A 24,391-nucleotide genomic window follows, 5' to 3' on the forward strand; every position below is an offset into this window, starting at 1 on the left:
TTAGCTCTAACATAGAGAACTGCTGCAAAGCCTTTACCCCATTCACATAAGCAAAACTTCCAAAGGATTTCTGATCTTCCAACCATATAAAAAAGGTTTTTATTTTCATCTGCTCTCCCTTCCTCATAGTTCCCCCTCAGAACACATTAATGGTCTCTCACAGGAGCACACTTAGGAGTACTTTACCAAAGTAGTGAACAAAAAACAAAACCCATGCACAGCAGTAATATGCAAATAAAAACTTAGCACCAGGAAATGCTGCAGAAAGAATTCTTCTGGTTCTACATCAAAATCAAACGCAAGCTGTCTGGACTGTAAAGTTTCACCTTGTTGAGAGGCACCAAAGCTTTTACAGAGAGATGTGCGTCCTAACCGAAGATGCACTACACGGATCTAGCTCACTTCAGGACAATCAGAGGTTCATTCACCAAACGAGATCTGAGCTCCAGTACAATGTGGTGACACCAGCTGCTAAAGAAGAAAACTAAGAGTCTTGTCAGACCTCCAGGAAAGACAGCAGTGGGGGTGAAGGGGAATCCATGGGAATATCAAGGAGCTCTCCTGTGCGAGAGCATTACTCTTCAGTTACAGTAAAGAGAAGCAGCCAGCTTACATCAGAGGCGTAAGCCAGCTTTGGCACTTGTGTTACTGACAATAACGTGGTGACTGTTCTCAGCTAAGCAGGCAACCAAGCTGTGAAGGTTTATTTGCAACAGCGACCACTTGAACAGCGAGGCATTTCTTATCCCAGAGAAAGCTTGTGTACTATTTGTAAAGCTACCCAAAGGCCAGCTGTCATTAGAGGGAGACATGAGGTAATTGCTATTTCCAGAAGAAGAACTAATAGGACACCAAGGGTAACGCCGGAAAAAGGATGGTGTCAAATCATAAAACACATCAACTAGCAGGTTTAAAATATACATTGTCTTCTTCCATTTGAAACCCTGGCCCGTGAAAGACAGTTTAATAGCATGAAGTTCTCTTAAACTGGCTCAAAAAATAATAATAATAAAATCAGCAGAACAATCAATCCCAGAACATTCCTTAAGTCAATGAACGAGTCTTTCAGGAACGACATGAGGAAAGACCAGACTAGGGTGTGCCAAACCTGAGTAGAGACTGAGTTTTGTTTCTTTTCTGTAAATAGGTAAGACAAGCATTGCAAAATACAGCTGAAGTGGTGTCACGATAGCGTTGTCCCAGGTCACAACCAGAATTTTGTATATACAATTCATATTAACTTAAAAAAATAAGGAAGTTTAAAATACCTCCAGAGAACATTCTAGTTTAGCAAAATGTCCTGTACAAAAGTAGGCCACAATCTGTTGTTTTAGAACAAGCCCACAGCAGTTGCTCTCTTCTTAGCTGAGACAGTAAGTTGTTTCTTCATTTGAGGCTCTCCTGTCGGGGTACAGCTGGGTGACTTCAGCACCCCCTGACGGGGTTTCTGTTCAGGATTGAAAGCCACACGGGAGGGTCCCTCTGGGCTCACTAGTATACTTTTGTCAGTCGTTTTAAACTCTGTTGAAAAGCAAGCAAATAAGTTAAAAGAAGTACTGCTTCATGGAGTAATTGGTTGTGCCCAGCAACTGTGGAATTGTCCAACCCTGGAAGTCTGTGTTGGATCCTTAAGTTTGCCATTAAAGATCAGAAGCCCAAGTCATTGGGAAAAAAATGTAGAGATGGTGGTGAAGAACATCTCTTAGCAGAGACCCTTTGAGAATGGAGCCTGCTGCAAACCACAGAGAGGATGTGAACCATTCCCCATGGTTTCACAGACCACCAAAGACTCTCAGAAACAATTCTTCTAGCTGTCTTGAGAAGCTTTTGTTTAATAGCTGATGATGGACAATAAGTGGCTCTATTATGACTGCTAAACACCACTGCTCTAGATTCCTGGTTACCCTTTCTGCTGGTAAGTAAGCATTTTTGTTCTCTTAATACAGCTGTGTTACATTAACATAAACACATACATCAAACCCCACCATTCTCTGTTTGAACTTGGCCTACAGCACATCAGTTAAAAGACGTGAAATGGGTACATGGAGTAAACTTCTGTGCTGTGTAGCAAGACATTTATTTACCAGGGAAAAAACTGCCTCCTTACACAGGTGATGCAGGAGGGGACTCACTTTTATCCACTTACTACCAAAAGGAAATCAGAAGTAATCAAGAAAAAAACCTGAAACTTTGCTGTTATACAGCCTGAGGTCATCAGCATATCATCACCTTTCTCCTGGGAAACAGAAGTGAGCAATGAAGATTGTGAACTGCACGTTTTCCTAAGAGGTGCTCTGCAAAGCGGGCAGCTCAGGAAGGGAATTCTGTCACCTGCTGCACTGTTTTCTATATATAAGGTTCCATCTGCAACCTACTGTCCTAAATTTTACCATCTCCCCTGGACAGGAACTTGAGGATCATTTATAAAATATATGCAAATATTGAGATAACAAAGGATTGAAATCATCCTGTTCTAGAGAGGTGAAGAGTGTAAGTGTGGACGAGTGCATACAGATTTCCCCTTCCCTGGCTACATGAGAGAGTGTGAAGACATATGGGTGCATTAGACTCACCAGCAGTCATGTTTTTATTCAAGCCAAAGGTGACTTTTTTGGAGCTGGATGACTGCAGCTTGTTCAGCTGTAAAACACAAAAAAGACATGAAATAAATCAAGATTTCTGAGGCAGTGCTACAAGTTCTTTTATATGCATCCCATCAAAACTGTCGCAGAGCAGCTTACGTCCCTCCATTTTAGAACCTCCCCAGTCCTTTGGCACACCCTGCTAAGACAGCACTGTTTTTAGCCAAAAGCAATCATGTTCCATTTGCAGAGAAATCACATACTCTCTCTAACATCACTACTTAACAACAGACAAGAAGATATTTGTGTATTACTGACCCCACTGCATTCAGGCTTCAAAAGTGCAAAGTGGGTTTGAAAAGATGTTTTATGTTAAAAATGATTAGAAAAGAGTATGCTGGAGGCCTGTACTATTGCCAGCCTCCACAAATATGAAGAAACAGAGGCTCAAAGTCCCTTAGCAAGCCTGAAAGCCTCTTTATGCTTTTGCTTTCTCATTAAATAGCAGGTTCACAATGGTGTCCTTTTGGCATTTTTGAAAGCAAGGGGGAAGTAAGAAGAGATTTTAAAGATGCTTACAACTCATTTTGTGAAACTCTGGAGTCACGTGTGGCTCTATAGCAACAGCAATTCCAGTGTTATCTGTGTTAGGAAACTGGTGCAGAGCAGAAAAGACAGCATGACTGAGGTCACAGCCTGTGCTGGGGCAGGTAGCTTGTGAAGAGACCTGTGCCCAGACCCAGCTGCCCTCTGTGAGATCGCATTACCTGCATGGACGGCCTGCTGGAGGAGATGGTACTTCTGGCTTTCCTGAAGAACAGTGGCTTTGGTAAAGTTGATTTTTCAAATTTTACAAAATCATTTCCTAGCTTTGCTTTCTTTTTCTTCAATGATAGAGCAACACTGCTTTCCTACAAAGGAGGAAAAGGAAAAAATAGCTCTCAATACAAAAGTACTGTTGTTACCTACACCTAGTGCAGTCATCAGAGCTTACCATACATGCCCTCTGTAAATATTGCCACAGCTGAGAGAGAGAGCTTGTTGGTACTCAAATAAACTAATTATCATGGTTAACCCTCAGGAGTTAATTTTGCAGTTAGCATGACTGGAAACAGGCATTTAAGGCAAGCTCTGCACAGAAATAGGAAGGTCACTGCAAAGTAAAGAAGGAAGAACTTGTAATACTTGTCTGGCACATCCAGGAGTGCAAATGAAGACACTTTCCTCATGGGTGTGAGGCTGCCTTACAACTGACCCAGCTCTGCTGCACACAAGTGCTGGATTTTGGTGGTTTGTTTTTATTTTCTTGCCCTTAAACAAAATCTCTTCTGCGGTACCTCTGGATGCATAAGATATGCAACTAATGAACAAACCCAGCTTTAGGCCAAAAAGGATACTATGGAGAAAAAAGAGTGGAATATGAAGTCTGCCCATACTCTGAGTCCAGCTGCTGTGTATTGCTACCAGTTTGCTGCCTCAGATTCATCCTGAGGATTGCCATTAAAAACAATTCTCGCCAGCACAAGGCAATTCTTAGGACCTGTACTGGCACTGCCACTAATAAAGTGGACTACTCCAATGCTATCCAACCTATTGTCTATGGGCTCCAGATATCTGTGGACTACTGGTGAGGGGAAGTTCAGCCATGCTTCACATCAACCTGCAGATGTGAAAGCCAAAAAGCAGTTTGCAGCCATGCTCTAGAATATCTCCAGGGGATATGACCTCTTTCAATTTGAAAATCACTTCTGCTTCAATTAAATTGAAAAAGCATTAAGTCTTAGCTGAGTTCTGGAGACAACTGTGAAATAATACTGAACTTGTCTGTTGGTTTTTGTTTTTTTGCCTTCTCCTCGTTCCTCTTGATATATGGAGCTAATTCTTTGGAGGTGTTTGTTGCCTCTGCAAGCATGATTTCTGGGCATAAGACCAGTATTGCATAACAAAAATCAGGAAATGAAGCATACATCAAGCAATGAAAACACAATTAGCAAAAGCTAACTTCCTTCACATCTGTGCAGTGTAACTTTACCCTGCTCTTTCTTACACCAATACTCTCATTCTCCTACTGACTCAGCTCTCAAATTACTCTCCTTGCCTCTGTCCCCCTGCTCCTACTCAACGCACACATGCACACACAGCTACCTGAACTGGTCAAGAAACAGAAAATGCTGCAGTTTACTTGGAATTACACATGGCAAGAGTAGCATGCTAGCCTTGTAGTTACTGGCTAGCCAGTTGACAGACAAGTGCTGGGGTCATGCTGCTGCCTTTCCCTCAGCAGTTATGCTAATTTGTGCCAACAACCAATTTTCATGAAGCTTTCAGGTAGATCGATTCATCTTGAATCTATTGCAGGTCTTTGAACCTGCTGGCCAATTGCAGCAAAGTTCTACAGAGATGGGGTGGCATATTCATGTTTTCTTAGAAACTAAAGTTTCATAGAGAAAGACAGACAAGATACGCAACATAGAATATTTAGGCAACAGGAGACAAGGCCAATGGTTCCTACTTTGAAAACTCTGCAGTGAAAAATTGCAGTTTGCATACTGGGGAGAGAAATGTTTTAGTTCTTTGTCTCAGTACTTAATCATCAAAAAAGAGAAAATAGAATTACAGAATGGGTTAGGTTGGAAGGGACCTCAGAGATCATCTACTTCAGCCTCTCCACCATGACGAGAGATGCCTCTCGACTTGGCTGCTCAAGACCTCATCCAGCCTGGCCTTGAACACACTCAGGGAGAAGGCATCCACAGCCTCCCTGGACGGCCTATTCTATGGTCTCACCACCCTGGTAATGAAGAATATCTTCCTCAGATCCAGTCTAAACCTACTCTCCTTCAGCTTAAAACCATTCCTTCTTGTCCTATCACTAGACACCTTTATGAAAAGTCCCTCTCCAGTTTTTCTGTAGGATCCCTTCAGATATTGGAAGGCAGCTATAAGGTTCCCCCTGGGGTCATCTCTTTTCTAGGCCAAACTGCCCCAGCTCCCTCGGCCTATTCTCACAGCAGAGATGTTTCATCCTTTGGATCATCTTTGTGGCTCTTCATCAAAGTTCTTTTAACACTATTTAAACAATATTTCAAAATGTATTTTTTCTCCCTTGAAGGACTAAGTGGTTAGTTCAAGTTCATCCATGAAGCTGCTCTGCTTAACTAATGATACAGCTTTAAGCTTAAGTCAGAGGTGAGCTGATAGGCTAATAACATGCATGTTGTAGTCACAGGAAGATGCAGCATGTTTTTTGTCTTCTGAATCTCATTTATGCTTTATGAATTTCCTTTCTACCAAAGCAAGACTGTCAGCAAGACTTCCAAGAACACACACAGGATATGAGCAGTTAAAAGAATTTCAGTGGCAGAAGAGTGAAGGACCTTTGCAGTATCTCTCTTTGCAATGCTACTAAAAATACAGAGTGTAAAATGCTTCTTGACTCTCAAATTGCAGCGAAAAATCAATCCTATTCTACTTATTGCCAAGAAGAAACCAGAGGTGGGAGGTGGAGAGAAAAAATCCTAGGTTGTTTTGAAACAGTATGACAAAGTTTTAGACTACAGTTAGACCTCCCTGGTGAAAAACTTCAGTATTGTCTTTTTAAGACACTGGATCACTCATAAAGGTAATCATAGAGCCACTGATTAATCACAGTGTCGTATTCTCTGCTCACTCTTTCCTCACACTGCACTAACAATTTGTTTAAGATGCAGAAGTGAACTATCAAAACAAGCCACTTTTTGAATTGCTGTGGGCAATTTCAGAAGAATATACAAATCTAAGTATACTAGTCTAAGCTGCTGAAAAATGGATGTTCCACCTTCCCACACTCATCCTTTGGCCAAAATATGCCCTTTGTGAGCATGCTGCATGAGACCCAATGCAAAAGAGTAATTTAGAGAAGGACAAAAAAAATAAGACAACTTCATATTCATCCCAATTTCATCTAGCTGAGTTCCTTCAGCTGAATAGCTGGCACAAGCTTTAGTGCCATGGCACAGGAGGACACAGACTGTGTTGGTTGGTATGGATTTCTGGGGAATTGAGTTCTTTTTGGTGACAATGCATGATGGCATCAGCATGCAGCCTGCCCATGAAGGCCCACACTAAGAAAGGTAATACCAAATTTGAAAATGAGCCTGGAAGTTCATGAAGGCAGAGGAAGCAAGGAGACATACGTACCCCCTTCCTGCTTTTCTTGCATGCAGTCTCCAGAACTCCATTGGCTTCAACAGAGTTTAGTGCATCTTTTACTTTTCTCTTCTTTCTGAAGGCTGCTGCTTTCTGGCTGGAGACCTTCATCCCTTCCAAACCAACAAGATTTGTCTTCAATTTTGCCTTTCTGGAGGGCACAGACTCAGTGTTTGCATCTCCCGACAGGGTCCCCAGCAAGCCTTCCTTGCTGGATTTCACATTGGTTTGCTGCAAAAGGTTATCCCCATTCACCAGGACAGCCACTGCTTTCTGTCTCTTTTTCACAACCTTAGTAGCTACTGGTGTGAGGGATGGGCTGACATCCTCTGCCTTGCTGGCATTAGTTGGTCCATTCTGATGTGCTGCTTTTACAGGAACGTTTTGCACTTTGGTGTTCGTTTTCTTCAGCTGACTCTTTCTACTCTCTTCTGTGTCAGTCTGACTCTGCTGCACAGAGAGGCTGTGATTTTCTCTGTTGTCAGTTGCTACATTCGTGGTCTTACTTGCCTCATTTACTAACAATTTCTTTTTCTTCCTTTCCTTGTTATTTTCTGGCACCTTTCTGGCACCATGGCTAAAATCATTAGACCCAGATGTTTCAGCTGCTCCTTCCTCACATTTTCCATCAGCTGTTCCAGAATCAGCACTTGGGCTGTCCCTCTTCTTCCTTTTTTTCCTTTTCTTCTGGGCAACTGATGCCTTCTTCTCACTTGACATCTCTTGTTCATCCTCTAAAGCCACAGCAAAAAGAATACCATGTAACACAGATGTGAAACTCACAGGGGTTTACAACAACTCTATTCTACTTCTTTTTCTCTATCTTTTGTGTGGTTTTTTTTTCCTTTTTAACTAGGCATACCATTTTCCTGCTATCAGTAAGCACAAGTTTTACTATCACAGCTGGTTAGGACACTGCATTCTTCTGATGCCTGGTCTAATTAATATTGTACTGATTTTGCTTTGTCACAGCTAACAACTAAACCATTCCCTGCGGTAATCCTATTTTGCGGAGCAATACCACTAGAACATGTTGTTACCATCCACCTGTTAAGTCCATCAGAAAGGCAACTCAGGGGTTCAGTAGTTTGGTGAGATGGTTTTGAGTATGTTTTGGCTTGTGTTATGTCAATAGAAGCTGTGATGCTAGAGATACTTGCATGTGGTACTCAGTAACTCTCTTCACTTTCCTAGAAACCCCCCAAATTCCTACATTCTGACAGTCATCCCATTTTAAGAAGACTGACGTGCTTCTGTTTTCCTACAGTAAACGGGACTGCTCAATGGAGCAGTGCAAACAGCTGCTTCCAGTTTGCTTTTGATTGAATTTAGAGGTGATGCTTGCTTCAAAATGGGTAACAAAACTCCCACCACTTCCAAAGAGACCTTAATTTCATATTTCACCTTCACAGAATCACAGAATGTTAGGGGCTGGAAGGGACCTCAAAAGATCATCTAGTCCAACCCCCTGCCACAGAAGGATCACCTATACTTCATCGCAACACGATAAAAATCAGCACATCCTGAACAACAGGTTTGCCTGCTTCAGAACAGCCTGTAGCTAATACTTTGCCAACTTACACAAGGGACTGTAAATTGCCTGCATCCAAAGGCCGATCTTGCCTTACCTTTTACTTCCTCCAATTTGTTTTTCTCCCAGGGCTTGACACCTTTTTTCTTTCGCCTTCTCCTACTAAATTCATCATCATCCTCATCTGTAGAAACATCTTCAGGAATATCTTGGGGAAAGATTCCTGTTGAATAGGAAGGAAAAAGTATCTGAAAACTAATAGTTCTATTTCTATGAACAGTTATGTTCACATACAGCATAACTCCCACAGAAAGAAAATCAGCTCCTCATTCCCCACTCAACCTAGAAGAAAATCACATGATTGATTCCTACTTACATAATTATCTTTCATTTAAGGACAAAGTACAAGGTTGCCTAAAGTTTGAAGGGGATTTGGTCATCTGACCAAAACCATGTAATGTGTCTTAACAAGATTTAAAAACCCCAACACCTCCCCAAAACACTGTTATTGATACACATTGTACAGGAACATTATGTATTCTTTAATGGAAAGAATCTACTGTCTCTGTATGCTGCTCAGTTCTTACCTTCTGATAAGTCTTGGAACCTGGAGGTGGGGAGGAAAGGGAGAAAAGGGAAACCAGAACAGAATTAGTGTTTTAGTATCAATACTAACACTGGCAGTATAGTGTCACTGTATTTAAGGTTTTGTCAAAGTAAGAACATATTTTGCACAGGAAGTTACGAAGAGCTCATTCCAGAAGAGATCTGCCTCAGAAATTCAAAAACTCAACCCAAATAAATGGAAGAATGGAGAAAACAATAATTTAACATTCTCCTATACCTGTAACTCACATGACATACCACTTCCTGCAGTACAAATCAATCTAGTGTAGATGCACCTCAGCTAGCTGCAGTTCACTAGCACCAACAAGGAACAGTCATCGGGCAGCTTACGCATGTTCTCTTAGACCAGAATAGAATAGAATAAACCAGGTTGGAAGAGACCTTTGAGATCATTGCGTCCAACCTGTTATCCAGGGCAAGCAAGGGTGGGAAGAAAGCAAAAGAAAAATTGAGGGCAAGGTGTATTTCAGTAGGACTCACTTTTTGACCAGCTTGTACAGGCGCTTTCTGTTATGGGAAGGTGTGTTTTTCTTGCTTGCCAATTCAAAGAGTTTGTCAGCAACAGCCTTATAATCAAACTGTTGGAGGAAAGCAGGATATAGCTTTTCTTAGTGAGCTTATTCATGAAAGATAACCCAGTGCAACTTGCAGCAACACTGCAAGCAGCGTACACACCCTTTAATCAGTCTCCTCCTTTAAACTGCAAGTACTTCTTTGTTGAAATTTGCACCCCCTTTACACATATATACTGAATATTACAGATGGTTGCTTCATTAACAGAACAACTGAACTCAGGGTCACTTTCTCAAAGGTTCCTATCCTTTTCACTCCAGACAGAGGACAACCAACTTCAAAACTCCTACAAATATTTAGCTAAACATCAGATTCAAAGTGTGTCATGTCCTAATTCTTGCTTAAGAGCCACAGATGCATGCAAGCTGTCTGCCTGCATGTTTGATGGGTGGATCTGTCAAAATCACTGTATTGTACTGGAATTGGGTCTAAACCAACTCCAAATTGCAGCGTTACCCTCTCACCTATGTATCCCATCTTCCATTACTTTTACTGTCAATGAACTTTAGGCTGATTGCTCCACCACCCAGAGTGACTTGGCTTTTACCATACATTTTTGAACTCCTGAAACAGGAAGGGAGGAGCAGAAAATAGAATGTATGGGAGAGAGGAAGAAACAAATCAGAGTTTACATATAGATTTATTTCCTTATAAACTACTCATAGAGTACACACCACATAAACAGCACCTTACAATAAAGCAGAAAATTAGTATTTTGTAACATGCTTATCCAATTAACACCTTTTACTTCTGTACCTCTTGAAAGGAATGGGGGGAAAAAAAGAAAACTAAGAGAGAGTATCAGTAACAGAGCAAACAAGCCACAAACCTGAAGAACAGTCCCAATACCATCGTTGTCATCATCATCATTTTCACAAACATCCTCTGTTTTTTCACAGTTCTCTGCTGATTTTCTTGACAAGCCTCTGTCTGTTATAAAAAAACCCAGACTGCATGTTAATGTTTAGTTTGTAAGAACCAAGATAGCACACACTGCCCTGGTAGACAGAAGATCAGGTGTGTTTTTCACCATGTCATCTTGTGGACCTGGATTGATTTAACTACTTTATGCAACCACTATGCAATACATAACTGAAGTGTGATGTGGCTCCTTTAAAAAAAAAAAGCTCAGATTTCTATTTTTATTTAACTTAATTAATTTTTATTTTGATTTAAAACTCCCAAAGCCTCATCTTCATAAACATTATGGACATCCAAGAGCTAAAAGCCAGAGTGGGTTATTATCTAGCACCACTGCAGAAAACTGATGCTGCCTGGTTTTATAAAGACCACTGATATTTGTGACTTTTCTTTTGGAATCACTTAGAGCACATCTGAAAGGAAGACAGGAAAATACAATTACCCTTACAACATCTTGAATGGGTGTTTCACTGGCTCAGAGCAGAAATGTAGTTTTAAGAAAGGGATTTTTCAATTCCAGCAAGGCTACTTAGAATTTTCCCCTCACCTTTGGTTTTAAGCACCTCTTCATTTTCTTCCTTGTCTCCTCCAGAGTCGTTCTCCTCATCACTGTTGCTACCCAGTTCTTTCATTAGGTCCTCAATGGCATAGGGAGACTGATCCACAATGACCTCAAAGATACCAGTGGCTATGGCATGCAGCATACATCGACTGTATTTCAAGAGAGCAGAAATGAGTTGAAAGGCAGAATCATATATACCATTCTCCTTCACATTAAAAAAAAATGGAAATTTGAGGGACACAGGGAAAAGGAGTAAGAGAAAGCAGAAGAACATCTAGCTCTCCAGCTGAGGGACGTGAACCTGTCACTTCCTAAAATGAAGCCCTTTAACCCAAACAGCATCCTACCAATATTTCCTTCTTAAATTTCACCGTTTATATGCTATTCTATATTACACTGCAACAACAAACTGGCTAACCAGTTCAGCATGCATGTTTGAAAAAAATAACCAGACAAAACCAACCAACACAGATTGATATGGTTCTTATAAATCTATGACGAGTTTGGTAACTGACTGTGCACATCATTAGTAAAATATCCTGCTTTCTCTACATTCCCAAGTTACACTACGACTCTTCTTCAATCCATTGATTACCATTTGCAGTGTCATATGCAAAATTTCTTGATTCTTATAGAATATTTATCCTTCCATTAAACTTACTCTTTTGACTTGGCAGCAATTTTGCAGAAAGGTTCAATGAACTTGAGATTCTGGTCTGCTGTGAGCTGCAGGAATAGAAAGATAAAACATAATGAGTACAGTAAATACTGTAGGTATACATTCAAAGTTCTTGAATATCTGTTGTAGGGGGACCTTCTTTAAGAAGGTAAGACAAAGCTTTTCAGCATACTATCTAATTCGAATTCACAGTAGTATCCAGTGACTTCTTGTTACAGTTACTACCACTAATTTTCAGATAGTCTCTGAAAGCATTACAAAAATGCTGAGTGCTTTGCAGACTTTAATATACTGAGCACAGAAATATAACAAAGCTTCTTATTTTAGACAAGGAAACATGAGGCAGAGAGCAGTTAAATAATTTGTGCACTTTCACCAAGAATATCTGTAGCAGACATGAGTAAGATGCATGTTTCTCTTAACTGGACTGCTTGGACCAAAACACTGTCAGCTACAGTAGTACTAAAGATAAAAACCCTTCCCTGAATTCAGTTTATGAGCATCAGCTGTGATATCAAACAGTGCAGGGGATTAATTCCCCATGATTCCTTTGAGTGGCTTAGCTGCAGTTGTGTGCCTGTGGAGGAGCAGAAATTATTTTGGGATTCAAGTGCAGGCACTTCTCTTGCACAGACAGACATTCCTTTGACACTCCACGACACAGCACCATAAAAGCTGCAGGCAGAATTGCTTTCAGTACTGACTGCAAAGGATACAAATGGAAAATTGCTAACAGCTTTGTCCATTGCAAGGCGATGTATCAGATGGCAGAAACAAGAGGAGGTGAATGAGCAGAAGGCTGGAAAGGACATCTGGGCGGCGAGCAGCTCGCCCTAGTGGAGTAACCGGAGACAGACGCTTTGGAAGAAGGTCAGCAGCGACAGCTGCAGTAACAGCCTTCCAGTTGCTGCAAAACTCTGCATCACTGTAACATCTACCAAAATTAAGGGCAACTATACCAGCGATATACAGCAGGGAAGGACAGATATCAGCAACAACCGGATGTAGGGGGAAAATTGCTCAATGCAAAAGTTTGAAGCTGGCAATAAGCAAGTATTAGTCAACTTTGAAAGCTCCATTTCTTCCTCCATTTAGATGTTACACAATCAACCATGAGCAGGTCTTATGTCAGTTTTTGCAAAAGCAAAGACTGACTGGCAAAGCTGTTCACAGAAGAAAAAAGATGTTAAGTCCTTCCTGTTCAACAAATGACGATGGTCTAATTTTCCAATCACTATTTCCAGCCTTAATTTGGAACCATTAGTCAGGAACTTGAGAAAAAACTACTGTATTTTCACTGTGAGCAAAAGTAAAAGCATAAATTGTAGCAAGTAATCTTATTCACGCTTATTCAATATTGCTGTGTTAAAGTTGTTATACATGATCTGAAAAGTAAATTTGTTCTAAAATGCTGCTTGCTAACATGAACTGGGAAGAAAATTCAACATATTTTCTAACCTCCTTCGCACCAACTTTAGCCAGTTCATTCAGATAGATATCAATGAAATGAAACTTTATGCCAGTGGGAGCATTGCTGTCTGGGTCCATAATTTCTTTCATTAGTAGCTGCAGGAGTGGTTCAATTAGTCTGAAATAAAAAGAAAAGAGGTAAAAGAAGGGCAAGATATTCATATTTAATCACTCATGTTCTCTCTGCTTTGAAAACAAACTCCAGTCATTCATAGTTTTACCAGTTCTTTAAGGTGGCTATGCAATACTGGTAAGAAATAAATCCAGTGACCAATTTTCAGCAAGCTTCTAAAAAAGCCCACTCACAGTCAGAACTCCTTACAGTCTACATGATTTTGTAGCATCAGATAGTCCACTCCATGCAGCTTGCTGCAATGAAAATCACTGTTTTAAAATTCACAACTTAATTAGGACTGAAGTTTACTGTGTCACACGATTGATGGGTAAGAGGAGGGATCTTGCAATTTGAGCAGGGCAGTCCAAAGGCGTAGCATCACATTCATCCCTCTTTGACTGGCAACGCCTCACACCCGTCTATTTTATGAAACAATTTTCATTTTGGCTCACATCCAAGAATTAAATTTAACACTGATCCTTCTCAAACTCATTTCAACCATGCAGACTTTGCCTTCAATGAAGCACGTTCTCCGCTGTCCCTCAGACCAGAATAACTACACTGAAAAACAGATTGAAGGCTAAACTAAGCAGACAAAACACATCATCCCAAGAGCTCAAGCCAGAAGTGACTGAGCTATGCACAAGCAGAACTGTGGCTCTGTTCAGTTACTGACTTCTGTAGTACTAACAAACATATGGCTCAGAGACACACTGTAATGGCTGCACCTAAGCAGCACTTGGTACTTTTTTCTTTTGATAACTGAGGTTATCAAGCACAAAAAGACTCAAAGCTCTTAATAAGCTTAAACATAGACCAAGCTTAGCAGCGGCACAAGAGCTCTAGACAGAGAAGGTGACTGCAATTACTTGCCACTTGATAATCAAGTATGGGAGACACACAAACAAAACCACTGATGCATAGCCAGTTTGCAGTTAAGGAGTTCTGTCTTAACAAGAATCAAGTCACCATGATTAAACTCAGTGAAATAAAAATTAAAGTAAATCATAGCCAATCAGAAAAGCAGGTCAACCAAAAAACAAAACCAAACCCAACAAAACCAAATTCCTTTTCTGTATTTTCTGTGATACAGGTTCCCTGTCTAATCCCTCCATTCCATTGGGCCTTAGTGCTAAGACTACGTGACAGCACTCTCTAGGGAGAATAAGGATCTATTAAATTAAAGTATCTTCGATAAAAGTAAATTGGGCAACCTCTTTACGATACAACTCTGTTCAGAAATCTGCTTACCTTTCATCCCACTCACTTCTCTTCAGCACTTCAAAGGACTGCCTCAAAACCATACGCATTAGCTGCAAAGTACAAACTTCGTTACGTATGTTGCTCACGAGAACAGATAAAGGAATCACTGTGGCTGTAACATGAATGGACTTCTTAGTAAACCTCTTTGTAGCACAAGGTGGGAAGCTTTCTCATAATGATCATTTTGACAGACTTGTCTTTCATGTCAAGCAACAGAATGCTGTGAAGCTCAAAAGACAATAAACTGTTTTCATATCCTGAACACAGAAAAATCCACAACCATTTCTATTGTACAGCTTTCTGTTGCTCCAATGTCCTGATTTCTGGAGACAAGAACATGTGTCAGGTAACAGTAATAATTTTATTTACTTGAAACTTGAAATGAGACAGACATGTGTGAAATAGCTACACTAAACTAGCTCAAAACTTCATTTACTGAAACACTTGATTTTTTGTAACCTTGAGAAGCAAAACCCTGCAGTGACTGTGCCTGCAATTAACTTCTTTCAAAGACGATGATAAATGTCATTTTGTTCTTTACAAAAGGCAGGTCTTTTAAGATTCTTCTCTCACTGATAGCTTTTAGATCTGAGGTGGTGACAAAGGGCCATTAAAACAAGGATCTCTTGCAGTACATCAAGAACACAGTCACTTGTCTTCACTTAAAATATACATAAATGCAAGTGCAGACCAAGCTGCCTTCCAGCACACCAGCAGGTTTTCTTGCCAAAAATACCTAGAAGAGAGTTAGCATTACCATATAGAACTTATCGAGACGCAGATTGTCTATCCCGTTCCATTCACGGTTCACAGTCTGCCAGAATGTCTGAAGGAACAGGTGTCCTGTGAAATAGTAAGGAAAAAAGTTATCTGCAGGTCTGGCACAATGGTTTATTTTACTAACCTAAAAGAATCTCAAAAAAACACCTAAATGTGAAAAAGGGATTTATTTTCCTAGGGATTTGCCTAGTGACAGGGACAGAGCTGCAGGAAGACACATTTCAAATGGGTACCAGGACAGATCAATTAAATCTCAGAACAACACAAGAAAAGGCACACAGCTAGTTTAAAAGGCAAATACAATTTCAAGGACAGACTTCTATCTGTTTTGTGTTACATACACAAAAGTTAGAGCAAAAAATCCATGCTACACTCATTTCTACCCATGCAAGATTTAACACTGACTGAGCATTCTATTCCAAGTGAATTTTAAACACTAGGTTCTTAACAGCTCAGGAAAGAAGGTTGTAAGAAATACACAGAACAACTAAGTCTATGCAGAATGGCAAAGTAAGGGGACAAGTTTGCTTTGTTACCCTTTCTGCTCACTGATATCACACTGGAGATAAAACTCTTGCCCCACCACCACTGAAAATAAACTGCATCTCATGCTTCCCTTAATACACCAGCTGGACTAAAAGTAAAGAAAGGAAAGCCAAAGCAGCACCTCTCTCTGTCTGTCTCTATTACAGCACTGTGACAGTGGCCTCTAAATCCCCACAGAGGAAAGTACCTTACAAAGTATTAGATAATTCATTAGTACTTACGAGTCTCTGTATTCTGGATGATGTGGATAAGCTGTGAGATATTGTTTACAAGTTCCTCCTAGAAGTAAATAGATATAGTCAGTATAGTGTGCTGCAGAGCTTGGTCTCCTCACAAAACATGCAAACAACAAGAAATACAAATATCATGAAACATTCCTCCTAATGAGAACTATTTGTTAACAGCTGCTTTAGTAATGTAGTTATCATTCCACTTGGATTAGATCAGTCGTAAGAGAAGATTCAAGGTTAACAAGCCCTGTTCATTTCGCCTGATCTATCTCTGCACAAATCATCTTTTTGACAATAGAGAAAATGAAATTAGGAGAAAAATCCCATGTATTTGAATCAACAAGTGATGCAACACTTTAGGGGTACTGTTTTCATGTAGTTTAATTCTAGGTGGAGCTCTCTATGCTATGTGTGAGACAATCAATTTTCAAATCACTTGTCTGTTTGTATGAACAAAGTTTAAGTGAGGTTACTAAGATCTGGTACTCCAAAACTGGTATGTTTTGAAAGGAGGGACACAAACTGGCAGCATCTGACAAAAGTCACCGGTAGAAACAAAGGTGGTAGTAGAGGAAGTGCTACCAAGCTAACGAAAGAAAAGTAAGCGTCAACCGTTCCAATTAGGCTAACTAAAGGTTGCACATACTTAGTAGCTGCAATTAAGGGCAATCTGCTGTTACTGCTTAGTTCCACCAAATAACAGCAGATATTTCAATTCTGGTTCTGGAAGGTTAACAGCTATACCTGCCATTCAGAGGGTGACTTCAACCATGATGCTATTAAGCTTCTGTTTGTGTAGTGAAAATCACTGGGTTATGGCCACCTCTCCTGTACATGCCACGCATCACCAGCAGGTGAGAAAAGGTGAGCAAAATTCACTACAGTAATTTCAACTGTTCTAAATTAGTATGTCTGTGTACCTCTAGAAGAGATCCACTCAAGCAAACATAAAACCAGTTAGGATACCTGCAGCAGAGGTTTATCCTGCATCCACACACAATAGAACAGGCCTTTCCATATTTTCAGCAGTTCTTCCTGGCTGAAGCCACCTGCAGTCCAAAAGAACTCTGAAGGAGTATCAAAAAAACAACTACCAAATTTGCACCAAAATATTTTCAAGCAATTCCCTCTGTTCCCTGCTTTCTTCTTTATTTTTGTTATATTTTCTTGGGTAAATCTTGGTTCCTAGTGGAAGTGGTCGGAGGAAGTGGAAGTCAGCTTGTGGCAGTTCAATGATTCCGTGTCTGTAAGCTTCTACCTTGTACCAAAGTAACAAAGATTTCAAAGAAATCATGCTTGAGATGAATATTAAGATAAATCAAAATCACACATTATAAAGGTTAAGTACCACATGGAAAATAGTATTTTACTGCCTGCAATATTTTCTCAAGAACCTTTTAAAAACTGGATTACTCATGACATCAGATACATTCCTGGGAAGTAAAATGATAACAGTGTACCATTACAAGATAGCTACAGTAACTTACTACAGCCACTTTTAAACTATGGCCTATTAAGTACTCAAGCAATTTCAAGAAAAATCAGGTTAAAAATGTAATCATCATCAGTAAGCTCAAATTCATTCCAAAAAGGTCACTGTCACTTTTGAAAACTTCTCAGGGATCTGCCAATCACAAAGTCTGAGCCCCATTGCTAGATCTAAACTGAGTATGGCTTCCTTGGACCAAGTCATCTGAAAGCAATTACAACAACTGCATCATTCTCCACTTGGAAAAAACCATCAACATGTTAGTTAACTTGTCCACTGTCATGCTTTGCTGAAAAGAAGGAAGCAGAGCTGAGCAAAGGGAATATGCAAAATGTTACATAGGAAGCAATGTATCTAGGAAAATTCAACATTAATTATAAGGTTAACTTAGATTTGGCAGTAATGTTAAGATGAAATATGAAACAATTTGATTCAATGATCTAATATTTATTGAAATGTTAAAATTAACTCCCAACAGAGTTATATGGTACTTAGCAGTAAGAAGCAGGCCTAACCTCCCATGCAGTTTTAACTGTACAGGGGCATCAAACATTAGGCTTATGTCTAGGGGATGTCATCTGCTATCTATGAACATGGCTCAGGAATTCTTCCCTGTCCAAGGACTACAGACTTCCATGGAGCTGCTTTTCATACACGGAGGGCTTTTTAGAGTGTCCTAGGCTGTCCTTCATCCACTTGACAAAAGACCCTGATAAAAATGTTTGAAAGTAATTTTCTTATCCTAGTCACTCCAAAAAGAACTTCCAAGATGGGGGTCTTCAACTTCATCTGTCCTGTTCTCACCATCCACAGCTGGCTAACAATTATCATTTCAGGGAGGTTATTGTAAAACCTGAATCTATTATATTAGGAACCATAGTGCAAAAAAATTGAGGCCTTCTTTAATTTAAAGGTGCCTTGAGAAATATATTTGGTTTAGTTCTGCCCCTAGGTACAGTGTGGGAGCTTGGACTAGTGATGCTATGACCACTCTCTAAAGACGTGCTTGCTGCATTAAAACAACCCTTGTCAGCATTTCTGCTTGGGATTTAACCTGTTTTAACACTGCCATCATTAAAATTCTTGCAGTCTTTCCTATTCAAGATTACTTCCAAGGACCAGATGCACACAGGCACTCTTCAGTAGAAATTAGATAAAACCTGTATAGAATTGGGCCCAAGTAAGTGCCACTCTGTCAGACAGGAAACCACTCAGCAATCGTTCCTCTTTTACTACAAGTTACTTTTATTTATTATCCTTTCACCCATTCATTCAGTAATGTCTTTATATTCTCCTCTTATCAGCCCAGTGCAGCATGCTCTTCTGTTTCAAGATAGTTAACAGGAAAGAAAAAAAAAAAAGACCACTTCCCAGGAATAATCACAGAATTGTCAGGGTTGGAAGGGACCTCAAGGATCATCTAGTTCCATGGGCAGGGACATCTCACACTAGAGCAGGTTGCTCAGAGCCACATATAGCCTGGCCTTCAAAACCTCCAGGGATGGGGCTTCTACCACCTCCCTGGGCAACCTTTTCCAGTGTCTCACCACCCTTACGGTGCAGAACTTCTTTCAAACATCCAATCTGAATCTACCCATTTCTATTTTTGTTCCAAATTCCTTCCCCCCAGCCCAGCCATAGTAGCAGAGAGTATGCCCTGAGTTCCCCAAAGTAGCCTTTCTGGGGCTGTGCCCAAGCAGGCTCACCTTGGAAAACCAGTAGCTGCCTTCGTGAGTGAGGCAGACATTCACAGAATCACAGAACTGTCAAGGTTGGAAGGGACCTCAGGGATCATCTAGTTCCAACCACCCTGCCATGGCATAGGAACACTCTCCTCTAGATCAGGTTGCCCAGAGCCACATCCAGCCTGGCCTTAAAAACATCCAGGGATGAGGCTTCCAACACCTCCCTGGGCTCATCACAGCATAATGTGCTCATCAAAGCTCTTCTACACACATAATAACTTCTGTGGAGTTCAACTTCTTGCTGAAAATTAAGAGCTCTTCCAAGTTTCCCCAGAAGGACCTGTAATTCAGCCTTAGCACAGACCATACTGAGTAGTCCTGCCTACCTAGGAAACACACAAATGAGGTGAGTATCAGGTGAACTCCACCACCTCTTTCAAAAGCTAATGTGCTCTCAGCTCTTCAAGTTAGGTTATCTAACATGTGAGCCTCCTACATCTGAGAATGCTGGATGGACATAAACCTGCTGTGGGAACCCAAGGGTATGTTTAGATGTCTTTCCTGCCTGTGTGGGAGCCTGGAGTATGATAAATGATGCTGCACCTCGAATCACATGAGAAAGGATGGGAGTGGAGATAATGAAATGCTGTATCTTTGAAGCGGATGGGAAAAGCAGTTGGGGAAAAAACCATCTGTTAAAATAAGACAAAACAGTGGGCTTGAGGGGAGTGGGCTGTGGGAAAGTTAATTAAACCATGTACAAGCTTCTCAGTAAATAACCACTGGTTCAGCAGATCGGGGCCACTCTGGCCCAGCTGTGGCCACCTCCTCACAAACTGTGCCAGGCAGTATTTTGGCTCACCGTGGTGGGACCAGCTGGATGGGGCTGATTGTGATCAGCACGATTCTCATGAGCACCACCACATCTGCTAACTAATAAATAACTTAAAAAGAAAAATAAATCTCTCCTGAACATAACACTTTCTCTCCAATTCCCAATAAGATCATGTTTGCTTTAACATTACTAGCTCAGTAGCACATAACAGTAAGTAAATCTAAGAGTTCTGGAACTGAGTTATCCTTGTTTCCTATGGTCCTGGTTTCACTGGGATAGAATTATAGAACTAAATCAGGAAAGCTGTATTTTTGAGAAGGCTGCACGACCAGTTTAGGTGACAATAAAGCTAGTAAGACACTTTGGTTTTGTTCATGGCCAGCCACAGTATGCAGGTCTCCATAACGACGAAGTCTTTAGCAGTCTTGAGTTAGCCAGGTGCTAAATCCAGGAGCAAAAGCCAGGGCAGTTGACCCAAACTGGCCAACGGAAGCATTCCATAATGTAAATGTCATGTTCACTATACACTGCAAAATCTGCTGGGGATGATCTCTTTTCCCCAGCAGTTGCTATCCCTCCAGGGTCTCACCATCACTCTGCTCACGAAGCCTAATCCCCTGTTTGCTGTGACTGCTGTGCTTTTGCTAGAGCTGTGGCACTTGCAGAGCTTGATATCATGCATCCACTTCTGGGTGTGCACAGCTCACAACCAGTATATGAGATAACTGTGTGTACTTTTATTAGTATTAATATTAGAGGTTTAATTATTATTTTCTTAAACCAATTTCCATTTCAATCCATGAATCTCCTTTCCTTTTCTTGATTCCCCTTCTTGGAGGGGTGGGGTGCAGATGTCACTGCCTAAATGCAGACACCTACTCATACATTTCATGGTGGATTGGCTTGAACATGGAAAAGGTTTACATCCCAACTGAAAACGTCCCTGTGGTGCTTTCCCAGTATCAGTTTAACCTGCAACCTCTTCCTCAATTAGGGTGTTGCTGTCCATCTGGCAGGCTTCTTCCAGGAACTCAAAGGAATCTGTGCTTTTGCAAAGAGATGTATAGAACACTACTCAACACAGAGAAGCTGTGTCCAGCTTAGGAAGTCTCCAGAGGTGAAAACAGCTGGAGGCTTATGATGTACTTGGTAGGAATGTAATGTACACCTTCCACTTACTCTTACTGGTCCCTAGATAACCCCCAGATCTCTGATAGCTCTCAGAAATGGGATAATGGACAATTTGGCTCTCTGGCCTGACCCTATAAGGCTGTTCTTATGCATTCTTTGTCAAATGCAGATAATGAATCAAATACTCTCTGCAAGGAGAAGAGGGTAAAGGGAAGGAGCAACATCAATTGACCAGTTATCTTTTCAAGGAATCAACTCAGGTTCAATCAGCATTCAAATTTCAGTTTAGCTCTTGGGATGTCAGGTCTAGACTGGCTTTCTCAAAGCCAAGGAACTGTCTCCCAAATGTTGCAGGAACATTTACCAGGTCAGAATGTTCTGTAAATGCTTGTGACCAGTCTCCCTCCCATGTTGTGTCCAGCTTGCAAGAGTATGCTGAAAAAAACAGTCCTGAAACATCACAGAATCTCTTGGGCATCTCTGCACTGTGCTTTTTATCACTCCAATAGGAAGACTTATTCAACTGGATCCATGTGTTCATACAATGCTGTGACTGACCTCGTATACCTCCTGTCACCTGTGCTTACATGAAGAGGGTGCACAGGAGGCACTTTTGGGTGCAGGTGGCTTTAAACTGGCATTGCTTCAAACTCATTAGCCAAAACCAGTAAGATTGACACAAGCTGTCTCCAGGCTCACCACTGGAGTGTCCATGCACTGCACTCCTGGTTCTAAGGCAACAGTATCTGAGTAAGATAAAACTGTTGGGAAAAAAGCTTCTTATATGATGAATGTGGAGGTAACAGATCATCTGAACAGGTAACAAGAAAACCGACTGCATTATACATATCAGTCATGGAAACCTGCAGCCACCACCTTATCATGCAGCGTAGCAGGAAATTAAACTACATGCTCTATATAACAGTCTGGGTCAGCTCGTTGCATCTGCATCCTGTTCTCGGGAAGGAGCATGTGAGATATACCACACTGATCCCAGTAATGTTAACACTGCCAGCAAGACTTGAACTCTGGGCCAAGCAGATCCTCCAGCCCCGAGCCAATGCTGTGCCCGTGAGGCAACTTTATGGGCGAGGATCCGACAGGCCCTCTGTCCCTCTGAGACTGCTGGCAAGTGCGCTTGGCAGTTCTGGGGTCTCCGAGGCAAATACTGTCTGCGACAAAACATGCACATACAAGTAAAACATGAAAACCAATCTCTCTCCTCCTCAGACAAAAAAACCCCACCAAACAGCCAAACAAAAAACAAAACAAAACAAAACAAAACAAAACAAAAAAAACAGAAAAAAACCACAAAACCCCAAAACCCAACCCAAAATAACAACAATAACAAAACCAACTGAAAAAAAAAATCAAACCAGAAAACCCAGAGGCCGTGGTCCCGCGGTGAGAGCGGGCCGGAGCACAGGAGGCGCGTCCCGGCTCTCGCCACACGTGCTTCTGCACTCCCTCCCGGCCTGCCAAGGCCGCCGTCGCATCCGCCCCGCACCGCTGACGGCAACTGCGTCAGCCCCGGCCCAGGTCCATGCCCAGGTCCCGGCCGTGGCCTCGGCCCCAGCCTTAACAATTGCAGTCCCTGTCTGTCCCACCGATCCCGGGCACGGCCATGCCGGACCACCCCGCCGTGCTGGGCCCTACCGGCCGGGCGCTGGGTCCGGAGGCTGAGGTACCCCCGCAGCTTCTTCAAGGCACGGTCGCGGATGCGCTTCTCGTTGGCGGCCAGCCGCTGCGCGAACTGAACCTCGGGCGGCTGCACAGCGGCAGGAGCCATGGCCTGTTCCCGTCCCGTCCGAGTCCGTCCGTCTGCGCCGGGCCAAGCCGAGCGCCACTTGATGGCGTCACCGACAGACACGTCGCTTGCCTCCCTCGTAATCAGGGAGGGTGCCTTAGATGTGGCTGGGCGAAGCGGCGCCGCCGGGTAGCGGCGATGGCTGTTGGAGGCACGACGAGCGTGTCATCCCAAACTCATTTCTTACACTTTGAAAACTTATCATTACGAACGGGAAAAAGCAAGCATGGGAGGAAGGATCTGATCGGGTCCTGAATGCGTTCCAGGACTCCTCCTACCCACGGCCCCTGTCAACGCCTGCCCCAGCGAGGGCCGGTCTCTAGCTCCCCACAGCCGTGCCCTGCATGGCCTGGCTATTGGCGCCACCTAGCTGATCCCATGGCTCAACCCGCGCCCAGAGAGCTGCACGGTGACCCGCGGGCGGGTCGCACCCTAGCTCCAGGCCCCGCCCAGCCCAGCGATGGGAGGGAGGGGCTACGGGGAGGGGTGGGGTCGGTGGCGCGTCGTGACGCCAGAGAGGCGGCCGTCACACCCTCCCTGCGTCGCTTGCTCCCACGAGGCTGTTGGCGGCAGCGGGCGCGATGTGGCGCCGCGCAGGCCTCGCTGGCGACGCGCAGGTAGCGCGTGCGGGGCCCGCAGCCGGACACGGCCTTGGCCCGAGATGGCCTGGCCGCGGGACCGCGCTTCCCGCAGCTCTGCCCGCCCCGGGGTCGGGTTGTGGAGACGCTCTGCCGCGGAGGGAGCGAACAGGGGGAGCCTTGGTGCCCGGCAGCTCTGTGTCTAGGACTCATGGGGCTCTGAGGGGGAGATGGCGGGGCCTGCGTAGCTCAGCGGCGTGCAGTGCCCGGTTGGGTTAGCGCTGGGAAACTGGCTGTGCGGTGCACGCTCAGCCTCTGGGGCTCAACTTACGGCGACCTGGGAGGGCTCCTGTCTGCAATGGTGGCTCGTAATACATCTATGGGCGAAAATGAGGGGGAACTTGGTGGTGGCAGGGGAAAGGAGTGTCAGAAACGCCCTGATGTGGGTGGTCGCTGCTGGGTGCTCAATACCAGCCTCGACCACTCCTTGGTTCAGCCCTCTGCCAGGCTGGGAAGGGGGATTCACATCATACAGATACATAATGTAAGCTGAGGTAGATAAGTGACAACCTGACACTTGCACGAAGAGGTCTGTGAGGACTGAAGTCAAGTTTCCTATGTCCAGTGACTTGCCGTTGCTGTTAAGGCCTGGACAGAAAGCCTCACTGATTATGTTCTCACAGTTGTGGTGGGAGGAGATGAGAATCTGCTCAAGCAGAGCAAGTAAACTTATCTTTTGGAACTGCAGTGTTACAAAGACCAGCATGTACAGTGGGAATTAAAAATTTACCTTTTTATC

General features: G+C 42.6%; 2 protein-coding genes across 3 annotated transcripts in view; one reads left to right on the forward strand and one right to left on the reverse strand.

Moving 5' to 3' along the window:
• Window positions 1-230: 230 nt before the first annotated feature.
• RRP1B (ribosomal RNA processing 1B) lies at window positions 231-23,082 on the reverse strand. Of its 2 annotated transcripts, XM_054165925.1 has the most exons (16): window positions 22,864-23,082; window positions 17,034-17,116; window positions 16,059-16,116; window positions 15,269-15,354; window positions 14,500-14,561; window positions 13,122-13,251; window positions 11,646-11,710; window positions 10,970-11,133; window positions 10,331-10,431; window positions 9,409-9,506; window positions 8,889-8,908; window positions 8,399-8,524; window positions 6,762-7,504; window positions 3,350-3,493; window positions 2,574-2,640; window positions 231-1,521 (listed from the first exon to the last, which is right to left on the reverse strand). In XM_054165925.1, exons 1-16 carry the CDS (start codon window positions 22,994-22,996, stop codon window positions 1,331-1,333), a joined length of 2,271 nt encoding a protein of 756 aa, XP_054021900.1. In that variant the 5' UTR covers window positions 22,997-23,082; the 3' UTR covers window positions 231-1,330. The 2 variants fall into 2 exon arrangements, with proteins under 2 accessions (XP_054021900.1, XP_054021901.1); XM_054165926.1 differs by lacking the exon at window positions 3,350-3,493 and having other exon boundaries at window positions 22,864-23,081.
• Window positions 23,083-23,595: 513 nt separating this feature from the next.
• The window catches only part of HSF2BP (heat shock transcription factor 2 binding protein), a 31,184-nt gene continuing 30,388 nt past the window's right edge, over window positions 23,596-24,391 (forward strand). The window contains exon 1 of the mRNA XM_054165928.1: window positions 23,596-23,631. Coding sequence (XP_054021903.1) covers window positions 23,596-23,631 — 36 coding nt within the window. The remainder of the gene's footprint in view (window positions 23,632-24,391) is intronic.

The sequence above is a fragment of the Dryobates pubescens genome, chromosome 12, assembly GCF_014839835.1.
Source record: "Dryobates pubescens isolate bDryPub1 chromosome 12, bDryPub1.pri, whole genome shotgun sequence".
In the NCBI taxonomy this organism is placed as follows: Eukaryota; Metazoa; Chordata; class Aves; order Piciformes; family Picidae; genus Dryobates; species Dryobates pubescens.